General features: G+C 39.4%; 1 protein-coding gene across 1 annotated transcript in view; it reads right to left on the reverse strand.

Annotated features, from left to right (window-relative positions):
* Window positions 1–13,024, reverse strand: part of FBN2 (fibrillin 2) — a 116,322-nt gene that overhangs the window by 63,171 nt on the left and 40,127 nt on the right. The window contains exons 13-18 of the mRNA XM_030258070.4: window positions 12,805–12,930; window positions 11,415–11,537; window positions 10,275–10,397; window positions 5,017–5,169; window positions 4,233–4,286; window positions 575–700 (exon numbers count right to left, since the gene is read on the reverse strand). Coding sequence (XP_030113930.4) covers window positions 575–700; window positions 4,233–4,286; window positions 5,017–5,169; window positions 10,275–10,397; window positions 11,415–11,537; window positions 12,805–12,930 — 705 coding nt within the window. The remainder of the gene's footprint in view (window positions 1–574; window positions 701–4,232; window positions 4,287–5,016; window positions 5,170–10,274; window positions 10,398–11,414; window positions 11,538–12,804; window positions 12,931–13,024) is intronic.

Below are 13,024 nucleotides of genomic sequence, written 5' to 3' on the forward strand. Positions count from 1 at the left end.
GGTTTTTCCCAGCAAAACTGGTGGAGTTTTGCTGAGCACAAAGAGCAGTAATAGGTCAGTAAACATTTAATTGCAGAGAGCAATAATTTACCAAAATAAACAAAGTATTTAAGGACAATATTTGGACTTCCTGATTGTTTCTGAGAGAGTTCCATTAGCTTTTAATTTAAACAAACTTTGCCTTTCTGCTTAAAATTACAAGCCAACATGATGTACAACACACTTGTGGTGTAGCACACTCTTTCTGGATGTAAGAATTCCCAAAAGGAAAAAAAAACCATTGGATTTTATGTATGGTCATGAATAATAAAGTTAATTAGATGGAGAGTGAAACCTGCAATGTTACCTCCTGCTTACACAACCCAAACACCAACACAATAAAATATACAGTATATACAGTAAGAATAACAATTATGCACTGACTGAGAAAAGCATCATTCCAAGTTTTTTGAATTTTGATTGTAGCTTGAAGAAGCAGATGTCTTGTGACCTAAATTCTGTCAGGTCAAACCAGCACCGAAGAAATGATAAATAATTCAACCACAGCAAAAAAAAAAACCAACCAACCACTTACCCACACAATTTGTTCCAGCAGGATCAGGCTGGTAGCCACTGTTGCAGTTACAGCGATAGCTGCCTCGAAGGTTTTCACAAATCCCATTGGAGCAAATATCAGGATCCAGAGCACACTCGTTAATGTCTGCAGTAGCACAACAACAGAAGATAATCAGACACTGCCAGGTATGACAACCTGTTCCTGAGAGAGCTGTGGGCAGCACCTGACTCACTGGATGCTGGGGCTCTCAGTCAGAGCCAAGGCACAGCACAGGTGCAGCCCAAAGGCTGAAAGAGGTGATTATTGCCCTTTATTTGACACTAGAAGGACAAACCTGGAATACTGCATCCAGTTTTGGGCCACTTTACATGGGCCCACTCCTTTAGCCTCCTGTTATGCTCCTGGCATTCCTAGCAGAACTCAGCCCCAGAGTGCCCTAGCTTTCCCAATCCTGTGCCTACACATCTGGGCAGCTTTCCTCTATTCCTCACAGCATTCTTCCCTGGCTCCACTGACACTGCATTTCCTTCTTACACTTCAGCTTGATCCTTATTCTGCCATGCTGGTCTTTCCCCTCCTTGCCTGATTTCTTACACGTGTGAACAAAGAGCTCTTGTGATCTCAGGAAAACATCCTCAAAGTTCTACTCTGCTCTTTTAAACCTGAGGCCAGTTTCCATGGAATCCCATTCAGTGATGCCTTAAGCAACTGGGAGTTGATGTTCATGAAATTCAGGGTGCTGTCTTTACCCTCCTCCTGGCCCACACCCCTCAACTCAGCATGAGTTCCAACAGGGCATCACCAATGCAGTCCAGACAGCCATCAGTCTGGACATCACTAATTCATTCATTAGTTCATCTGTGTTGCTAATCAACACATCCAGTAATGCCTCTGATCTGTTTAAACTATCACCTAGATTAAGAAATTTTCCCCTCAGAGTGTTCCAAGTGTCCCCTGGACTACACACAGCTCATGTCAGTGTGGTTAAATTCCCTCAGCAGAATCAGTGCCTGAGGTGTAAGAAGAGGCTGAGGGGGCTGGATTTGTTCAGCTGAAAAGAGGGAATATCAGAGTGACCTGTAACAACACTTCCCTGATTTTTACAGATGATTACAGACAAGATGGAGCCACCTCTTTGACGTGCACAATGACATGGCAAGAGACAGCACTTGCAAGACACAACAGTGGAAATTTAATTTAAACACCAGGAAAACAATTCTTCACCATGAGTGTGGCTAAGCACTCGAGGAAGCTGCCCACAGAGGCTGTGGAACTCCATCCTTGGAGATTTTTCAAATTCCCCCAGGCAAGGCTTTGAGTAATGGTTCAACTTTGATGATACCCTTGCTCTGAGCAGAAGGTTAGGCTGGATCACCTCCAGACAGCCTTTCCAACCTAAGCTGACAGGGAACTACGTGTTTGTAAGAAAAAGCTTGATGTAACATACCTACCCTGTGCCTGTGGTTTAGGGATCTAGGTAAGAAGTTATAAATTATTACTTGATGCACAAATTTTCCAAGCACAGAAGTAATGCATAGGTCAAAACTACAGCATATTCAGTCCTGTAAGAATTTGTGGGAAATTTAAAATTTTTCTCAGACAGACAGAACAGGATGATGGATGCGTTATAAACCCTGAATTTACAGTTCCATATAAAATGTCTGCTGTAGTTGGACCCAAGTCCAAAATATTCATATGAACTGTAAGAAGAGGAACAGACTAATTTTAATACTCCTTGCCTCTTAGGAAAAGAGGGTTTTTCAATATTTTCCTTCTTCTCATATGGTAAGCTCATTACTTTAAATAGTTCCTTTCCCAAACCCTGGAAAGAAAGGGTGCTGGCCTAGCTGTGACTTCATGAAAGACTTGTTTTATACTTGTAGGTCTCAACTTTTTGTGGAGAACATTTCCTCTTTAATCACAGTGCAGTTTAGATACTGATTTACATTTAATCATATATGCATTTGGGAAAATCCATGCTACCCCTGGATAAAACTCAACACTATGAGATATCTGAAAAACTTTTTAAGAAAGTACGATTTGGCATGCCACTTCAGATTTGTGTTTTCTTTAGATCAAAATGCATTCTGTAGCTCACTAGACACGTTTAGATCTTGGGGACAAGCCACACAAGGAGTGTCCTAGTAGTGATAGGAGCAGCAGCATGAAAATTGGCTGCAATGTTGCTGTACAAGAGGCACAGAGAACCCCGTGTTTGGTCCAGAAACCTGAACAAAAGAGGACTTCAGCTGAGACATGAATGATCTTTGTCATGCTCTTGCTAGACAGCACAGTTGTTTCAGTGTTTTAAGGAGAAATTGTATTTTGCATGTGTCCAAAAGGACACATGAACCTCTCTACCAGGCTGCATGCAAATTCTTATGGTAGGGTGCTGCTTGTGCAACAGTATTACTGAATGCTGGCATTATTTCTCTGAGATTTGGAGATTATTCAATGGACCTTGTATAATTCACTGAAAAGTAAACTGAGGGAATTCATAAATTCCATGGGTTTCAAATTGCTCATTCAAGCTTATAGGATGTTAAGCAATAAAGAAAAAAAAATATACAGATACTTACAGTACTGAACAAAAACAGAATTTATTTTATTTAAGTGTTATTTTAGAAGTTATGTAGGCTATTACTAAATGTAATCATTGGAGTTCTTACTCTGTTCCTGCTGCACAGAATAGGAGCTTTAATGCTGACAAGGATAATTATTAACACGTCAGACAAATATCTAGCAATAAATTTTATGTTTCTGTATTCTCCTATTCCTTCTTCAACCCATTTTACTTATCTGGCAGTTGCAGCATGCTTTGCCCCTGCTTCAGACCTGGCTCAGCCATTAGTTTTTAAAATCCCCGTCTCTGTGGTACTAGGAAAAGGATCTGGAGTTTTAGAGTTCCCAATACTAAATGCAAGTTGTCACTCTCAGGACTCTTTTTCATAAGGATATGGTTTTTTCAGTTAAGTTCCCTTCCAGTTTTTAACTCTACAGAGATACAATCTGTCCATGGAAATGATCCATGAGTGAGCACTGGATCTGGAGTGAAAAACTGCTCTATTACTATCCCAGATGACTGAAAATCAACTGGAAATGCAAGTGACTCCTGTCAAATGAGAGAGAACTGTTGTTTTATGCCTAATTTGAAAAAAACTCTAATTTCAAAAAAAAAAAAATAAAAAAAAAAGAAAGCATAGGTCAGAACTCGAAACAGATTACTTTTTTTTTCTTGAGAGGGTCAGGCAAAATCCACTAGAAAATTAATTCCAGCTTTTTTTCTAGCCAACATTCAAATATTATTGTCTGAGAATTAAAATACTAAAATTAACATATTAATCTTGAAGTTAAAACTCCACTCTAGTTATTGAAAAATATAACTCTGAGGATTTTTTTTAAACTTCGACTCATCATCCTGGGTTAACTTCATGATGCTGAATTGCTAAATTGTTAACTGGTTGTTAAAATATCAATGTAACAACATTTCAATGTTAACAACAAAATGTTCTTAAACAGTTTTTTCCAATTTTCTTGAAAGAAATTTACCTCCTGAACGGCCTGGGGGAGGGGCCACTTAAATTTGCCTTCTAGAAAAAAACACTTCAGAAATGTCCTCCCGAAATTTGCTCTAAACCAGGACAACCATATATATTAAAGAAAATATATAACATACCTCTTCCATCAACAGTAATACCTATTCCACTGCTACACAGGCCATGGAACTCAGCTGCTCAGTTGAGGCGGAGATGTTGGGGAAAAGCAAATATTATTTCCAGTATTTCACCTTCTTTCATTCTAAACTAAACCCACATGATTTTTTTATCCAAAGTAATTTTTCTACAGCGTAACTAACAAAATGCCAATGTTCACATGAAATAACCATTTATAGATAATTTAGCTAAATCTGTAAGGTAGTGCTCCATCCTGAACTTCCATATATATATATAAAACCAAAATTAGATGACCAGAGTTAAAAACTATTGTGATTTCTTTACAGTCCTGACATGACTGTCCTCTCAAGTTATTGCTTTTAATTACACTGTCAGTTTTACTTGTCTTTTTCTAAATAGTTTTCTGCTGCTTCAGAAAACAATACTAAATGGAAATTCTGTCCTAGATGCATCACCTCAGCTCTGTAGTCAAGAGATTTTTTTTCTTAAATCAATTCTCAGGTTTACTTAGAGAATTGACTTCTATGAAATAAATACAGATTTCTAGAAATAATCCAGCTCTTTTAAGATGGATTGACTGGACCAGAAAATTTACAGATTCACTGGAGAATTCTGCTTATTTTCTTGCAAGAATTATTGCTTATAGCAAATACTTGATTCAGGAACCCAAATTCACCCTGCTCATTTGTTTAGGGCATGAAATAAACCAGCAATGTGATCTCAGCAAGAGTTTTGTTTAAAGTCTGTATGTTCACTGTACCACTCGAAGAAGCAGAAAAATTTTACCTGAGTTTTTAGCAGGGCAGGGCTGACACGGTTCTCCAAAGCCATAGTCAGGGTTGGCACAGCAGCATTCAGACTTTGTCACAGCACCAGGGAAGGGACGGACACACAGCCCTTTCCTGATGCCTCCATAGCATGTGCTACGCACGTGAGTATCTGAAGGAAAAGGACAAGGAAAGAAGTCATTATTTCCTTAAGCTGAGAGTGAAATGCATGCATACTATCCCCTTATTTTTGATCAACAAAAAGGTCCCACTGGCTACATCTGCACTGCCTTAATAATCTTGATGACACCAAGGCCAATTCTCAGCATGGTTACCTCCTGGGGCTTTCTCCAGAGCACTTTCAAAGCACCTAAAGCAGGATTTTGTGACTAAATTCAAAGGCATTCCAAAGGACCCAGCAAAGGTGACCTGCACCCTGAAGCAGCTCTGTAAATCCATCAACAAATATTCCAGTGAGAAACACAGAATGGCCTGGATCAGCATGTGGTGGCTGATTCTTCCCTTTGGGAAGTACCACAGACATCTCTGATGTCCAAAATGGTTCCTCAGGCAGGGTAACTCACCAGCAGCCTAGGGCAGGTATTATACAGGAGAATACCTGCTTCTGAAAGGAGGAGCATGGTCTCCAGCTGTATTTGCAAAATCATGAGCAGAAGTGACATTTTAGCAGATTGCTCAGACCAGCATTTATGTGACATGACCATCTTAATTGGTTTATACATAAGCAGGCACCAGTGCTGGTGCAACACACCAAAGAGGCCTCAAAATCTAGATGGAAAAAGCAATCTAGCAAATTTTACACACAGCTAGGCAGTGAGGAAAGCAGTGATACTGCCCAGACTATGAGAAACTTCAGGGGGAATGTGGTTATAAACACACTCTGGAAGTTAAAGTGCCGTCCCTGGGGAGAGGCCTGGAAATGGTGGCCTGGATGAACCACCACTTATCACACAAACAAAACACAGAACACCTGAAAGTTCTTCAACCCCAAAAATCATGCCAAAAAAGACAGCACAAAAATTATAGATGCCAACCATACACGTGTAAGACTCACCATGTAGTCACTGACAACCTTACAGCTGATTTAATCACCTAAATCAATTTGATAACTTTGACCAGTGAGATGCAGGAAGAAGCATCTTCCAAGACACAACTCTGTACCTACCTTTACAGGAATAATCATTTCCCATACTTATCCAAGAACTATGAGAATGTCTCTGAGACTGCTTTTTGTGCATTTCTTTGGGGTTTTGTTGTACTTTTCTGGTTTTTGTCTTTCTGAGCTTCAATGATTTTTCCCATCTTTGCTTACAGGATAACATTAGATATCTTTGAACAAGCATGTGATTGAACAGTCCTTCTAATAATGTGTAGCTGAGCACTGCAGGATACACATAAATAGCCTTTACTTTTGACTCCTAAAATTCTACAGACACTCTAGGAGCTGCAGAAATAGTCTTTGTTTCAGGTATCTTTATGGGCCAGAACAGAGCACAGCTTTAATTTATGCTCCTTGTCAGTCCCTCAGTTAATCCACCATGCACTGTGGCCTGGACATGAGCCTGAGTGGACTCAGAAGCTGAAACGGGTTTGAGGAAATCCAGACAGCTCCTTGCTTGAAGTATGACCCCAAAACAACAAAGAAAAGTTGCATGAGAAGTTTTACAGTCAATGTTGAATATCCAGGGCCAACCAAAATAAGAACTGGCAATTCCTTATATGTTCTGTCGGCCCTTTGAGTGTTGTAAGCTGGCTCCTGTATAACAATACTGCCTGCAAATACATGTTTTCTCTTGCTTTTGGTATCCTATGGAACAGATAGTTCTGCAGCACTGCTACACATGTCCTAGATTTTAGAGTTTTTTCCTTGCCAAGAATCTAGGTGAAGCCAGTACAACTCGCTTGAACTTGACATCGGGAAAAGATTATGATGCTTGAAAACAGTCAAGGACTTTTGCACAATCAATGTCTGTTACTTTCCTTTGCAAAATAATTGGGGGCATTACATCCTTTCCCTCCATCTAAGATAATTCCAGTTGCCACCCTGTCAAGTTCTGCCATGAACAAAGGGACTTCAATCACTGCCCTGTTACAGAAGGGGAGGCTTACCCCTTGTAATGCATCTGTGAGGGAATGGAGAATCAAATAAAGGGAAGGAAATGGCACTAAGGGAAACTGCAGAGGGACAGAAGACTGGAAAGTGTGAAAGAAATACTCTGGAGGAAGGTCTTCAAAGATGTGGAGTGTGGGAAGCAGCTGAAGGCAGCTACAGATGTACTGAGCAGCTGAGCTCTGCACAAGAAAACAAGTGCTTCAGCATGTATTACTGCTTTCAGAGAAGTGACACAGAGAACTTGGGGACAATCTCAGCCCCTTGGGCTGTGCTATGAGCAAGAATAAGAAGGACAGCCACTTCTTTGTGGATGGTTCAATTGCTGCAGCGCCTCACAAAGCCGAGGTCCTCCATTCCTGTGAACCTGTGCCGCTCCCCATGTTTAGTTTGATTAGCCTGTGGCTACTCATTTCAGAGCACCAAGAATTTGTTTTTTGCCCTGGATCAGAGATTACCATTGCTGCTGCTGTTAACCCGTTTACAGGACTCTCCACTCTGTCACAAAGCATGGCACTTCTACATTCTTAAATGTGGAGGTGTAGCACTTCAATACCTACAAAAATTATCATCACCACATTTGTGGTCAGTATCAGGTGGACCAGTGCTTGACCCACACTCAGGGAAAGTCACTGCACCTATCCATGAGCCTTAGAAGGACAAATCAGGCTTATAAAAAACACTTACCCATTTGGCTCTACAAAATTACCAGGGTAAAATAAAGCTTAGTTACTCTGTCCTGGATGGCTCTGGCTCTGGGCAGAGGTAATAAGAGGTGTCTCAGCAGAGAAAAAACAACACTGTGTGAAGCTGGAGCCACAGCTCAGCATAAGTTCTGAGGTGATACACGCTCACACACAGAACCAGCTGAGGTGTCCAAGTGTGGAGCTGCAGCTGGAAGTACAGCCAAACCTAAAAAGCCTGCAAATATTCAAATATTGGAAGTTTGGCTCCAAGTATTTATCTAGCTGTTCCATGAGTCTGTCACTGTTCCTTTTCCAAGCATTTGTTCCCCTTTGCTGTACCTTTTTCAAGCTTGTATAACACTTCGTGCTTGACTCAGCCATATTTATAAATACTAAGTAAAACAGCATTTTCTTTCTATGTGTACTCCCACCAGGATCAAGGGTATTATTCAGAAGCAAAATAGAGCTCAGAGAAAAAGGGGACAACTGAACTGTGGGCTTTTAGATTTTATATTCCTTGCTGGTTACCTAGCAGACTTGTGGGAATCATCCAACAAGATGTCCAGTTTAAGTTATTAATTTTCAATCTACCAATGATCTTATAGCAGCCAGAATGTCTGAAAAATATTATTTAGGTCACACAATATGCAGAATAGCATAGCCAGACACAGAATTCCTGTAGTTAACAAAGCATGAAGATTACATATAAACACACATACACAATTCTGAACAGTGGACTGGCTTGGAAATTCTATTCTCAACTCTTGTGTGAGGATATTTTGCTATACAGCATTTGAAATTTGCTATGTTACTTTATGACTGGAATAATTACATCATCTTTTGTTAATGAATTTTCCAACTAGATCATGATTCTGCTTTAAGATTTTTTGTCCTAGGAAGGGAAGTTCGTCTTGAAATGCAACGTTTTATGGTAAACCTTAACTTCTAAATAAATGGTGTTCACAGATGATGGCCAACCTGTCAAGCCTTTTGCTGCTAGTGCTGTGGCAACATTAGGTAAATGAAAGCACAGAAAATTGAGTACTGTATTGATTCTTTGCAGCTGTATCACTGACAAGGGTAAAGATGAGGCCAACTTGGAACACAAAAAAGGTACTGAACAGCCTGTACTCAAATCTGGTTTTGTTGGTGTGCCGCTGAGCAGTGAAATTCCAATATTTAAAACAGTACACAAGTCCTTTTCTCATTGTTTAACTTCTCACTGCTTTCCTCCAAACTTTTAATAAACCAGAAGAAAACAACTCGGCTACCACACAGGAGGGAACACAACTTGCTTTTGTTGGTTCAATCTTTAGTACAGTTTTGATTATTAGAACATTTAATTTAGTTAAAACAACAAAATTTGGATTCCAACTGAGAGACTGAGAATGTGTTTTAGCTTTTTTTGAGCCTATGTTTTTAAGACAGTCTCAGTTTTTATCATGCATTTTTAGACCTGAAGTGGTAAAAGAAGGGGCTAGCTTGTGCTGGTACTTGGTAGAAACACTTGTCCTAGATCTTGTTTTTAAGAATTTTGAACTTTAGCACCATCTGAAGTGTTATTTGAAATAAACTGATCACAGCAACACGAAGATTTAGTACGTCCCATCCCTTTGGTGTGAGAACTTCCAAGTTCATCACTCCATTGTGATGCTGTCTTGTTTTTCCATTACCTGGAAATACGCTGATAAGACAAAGGCAGATACAACATCCATGAGTCCATCAGCAAGAACAGTCATTAATGATTAATTCATGATTAATAAATATGATTCTTGTAGAGCCTCTGGTCATTAATGTGCCTGATGACAGACACATGCAGGAGCTTGGGAAGGAGAAATTTTTTTCTGATACACACAGGGAAAAGATGGTGTCTCCTGTGGACTAAATTAAGGAACTTTTCAAAGTACACACAGTATCATAACTCTCAGAAATCCCTGTCAAATGTTTATTCCTCTCAGCCCTCCTCATCAGCAATCAGCAAGAGAATAAGGGATTGAATACTTCTTGCCCTCCACACTGCTTTTAATTAATCAGCTTGAAAATTATTCATTTTTTGTCCCAAGACCTCCCTGAAGATATGCTAGAGCTCCTAGCAGAGCTTAGTGAAGAATCTCTTAAATTTCAGCCAGTACCATTTGAGAGGATAAGAGGCTGATTTCATAGCAAAATATTATTTTTCATCAGACTAGAAAGGGTGTGTCTCAAAACCAAAAGGAGATGCCAGGAAGAGCAGGCATTTTAAGTTTACTTTTGTATGAGTAACAGGTAAACAAGAGGTACTGCCTCTCCAATTCCACAGAGGAAATTGAGTTTCTTGTATTTTAACAACAGGATTATGGGATTGCCACAAACAAGACGTCAACATTATTCAGAAGGAAATAATTTGATGCATTTGATAAGTAATTAACCTAATAATCCCACTTGTTTTTCTATTATGAAAAAACAATAGATCTGACTTACCTACACACACACGACCATCAACTCCAACAACCAAGCCAGGTGGACAATCACACCTAAATGAGCCTTCAGTATTTATGCAATGACCATTCATGCAAATTCCTGATGTCTGGCATTCATCAATATCTAAGAGGAGGCACGACATTTCAGCAATCAATCTGGTTTTAAGCAAGATTACAGCTAATATTTTCACAACATTATCAATTTACTTTACGATAGCAGATAACAATATCTTTGTTTTGTTTCTAATAAAAATTTAAGCTTGGAATAATCAAAATTTCAGCTGCACAAACAAAGAAACAAAAAATCCCCAAAACATGCAGAAGAAATGTAGGATTAGAGGTACTTCATATTCCACATCAAGCAAAATCAACGATACATTTTCCCTTTTGCCCATCCCATGATATTTTAATTTTGCATTAAAGTATGGCTAAAGAGCACTAGACACAAAATATCCTTATGATGGTTAATTTTAATTTCAATGAACTTTTAAGTGGTCATCAATTTCTAAGCACAACTGCATGTTATTAAGAAGAGGACAACAAGTAGAAATGGTTCAACTTCAAATCAGTAGGCTAACAATTTAGATTATTTAGTGGAAGTAGCTTAAACTCACAACTACCTCTGTGGGCAGCAACAGATATCTTCAATTAGTTTGCTCAAACTGAAGCTAAATCAGCTAATCATTCTAAAAATGTTTAATAGACATTTTTAGTGATTGCACTTTAAAAAGTTTATAATGCTGTGTGATCCATAAAATTACTCAAGTGCTATGCACTCTGAATTATCAGAATAATCATGTGGAAAATGAGGAGGAGCTGATCAATGTAAAATCTTTCAAACCTCTTAAATTTACCATACTTCTGCTCACTTTACCATTTTACAAAGGGCCTAAATATTTTGATGCATTTATAATGCTCCAAGATTTTTCAGAAGCTAATTTATTGATCAGTGTGGCTTTCCTAACACTATTAAATACATCTTTCAGTAAATCAAGGATCTGTCTCCAGGCAGCCAAGGAAATCTATTTTAGTGAGGAGCAAGGTGTTAATCAATCCATGTGACCAGAATGCCATTCTTGCAGGGATGAACAGACAGGAAAAACTATTTTCAACCACTAGCCCTGCCCCAAATTTCACATACCAGTACAGAAACGTCCATCTGGAGCCAGGACAAATCCTGGTTTACAGATGCATTTAAAACTCCCATCCTCGTTTATGCACATCCCATTCAAGCACATGTTTGTTGCAGCACACTCATCATGGTCTACAAAACATTGCAAAGAAAACTGCTTTTAGTTTCTCACCCTGCAGACGACATCACAGTGAAAATAATCAGTCAAGACTGGCGCAGCATATTTCTTCACTTGAAGATTCATTTCTAATCATAACTCTGATAAAGTATCTCAAGATACTTTATTTCACTCCACAGAAAAAGCAGCAATTTTTCTTTCATGATGTGATCAGTTGCTTTGCATATTTCAGCAGGCTGTGTATGAAAGAACAGGGCGAGTCTTCCTTTCACACATGAGAGGACAAAAGGCTTCCATCGCCTGGGAGGATAAAACTTGCTGTTTGTCTAGCAAGATGTTTTCTTGACACCATGCAGCCAGACTTAAAAACACGTATTTTCTTCAGCAATTCTGACTGATGGATAATATGCTGTGAAGCTTTATGGAAAAACATTATTCTTAGGATTCTTGAGTGTGAGAATCCAGGGCTTCCCTCTGGCTGCCCTGGCTGCGCTGGGACCCTGGCAGGGGTCAGGAACCCCCCTGGACAGAGCCCACAGAGACACTGTCTGTGATCTCTGTCCATGGAAAAGAGTTTTCAATCTTACAGGATGAATTACAAGCTTTGAGTGTTTGATATGAGTAATAATTAAGTGTGACACGGGTGCAAAAGTAAAATTTTAGGTTTCTAGATTAGGGGTTCAGAGGGGACAAGATGGAGGAAATTGGGTGTGTCTTGTCCTTTCCTCCTTCTTCATGCCCTCCATGTGTCACTGTGGTGTTGGCATTTTTCTATTGGTTTAGGCTGGGGACACGCTGTTTAATGTAGATGATAGATATTGGCACATTATTGTAAATATAGCACACGTAATTTCTGATATATAATGTTTGTAACATCCCACTGGGGGCAGAGCCCCACACGCTGCCCTGCAGGACAGAGCTGCAGCAGGGCAGCAGAACATGTTAGAAATAAGCAAGAATAAATAACCTTGAAAACAGCACAGATGAATTATGGCTTCTTCTTTGGCAGCGGGGCAGAAAGACAGAGACTTTCTACAATCCCGGAATTACCAATACCCACAGATTCCGACACTTGAGGAGAGGTCCAGCTTCAAAAACAAAACTTACCTCAAATTTTCTTTGAGATCATGTGGTTCTGTACAATAACTATTTAAGTGGAGAGCCTCTAAGTTCACAGTATTTCAAAAAAGGTAATCCTCAATGATCCCTACCCGTAGCATGAAGTACAATCTCTAGAACTACCAAGCTAATGTCTGTCCCATTCTTTAGAAGGGTCCTTACCCACACAGTTTTTTCCATTTGTAGTCAGTTCAAACCCAGCATTGCAAATGCACTGGAAGCTTCCCTCAGTGTTCACACAACGCCCATTTTTACAAAGAACACCATTCTGAACACACTCATCGATATCTAAGGGGAAGAAAAAACAAACCAAGCCAAGATAAAACAAACCAAGCCAAACAAACTAAATCCTACAAAAATGGAGAACTACAGTTAAGATGAA

Source organism: Taeniopygia guttata, chromosome Z (genome assembly GCF_048771995.1).
Source record: "Taeniopygia guttata chromosome Z, bTaeGut7.mat, whole genome shotgun sequence".
Classification (NCBI taxonomy): domain Eukaryota; kingdom Metazoa; phylum Chordata; class Aves; order Passeriformes; family Estrildidae; genus Taeniopygia; species Taeniopygia guttata.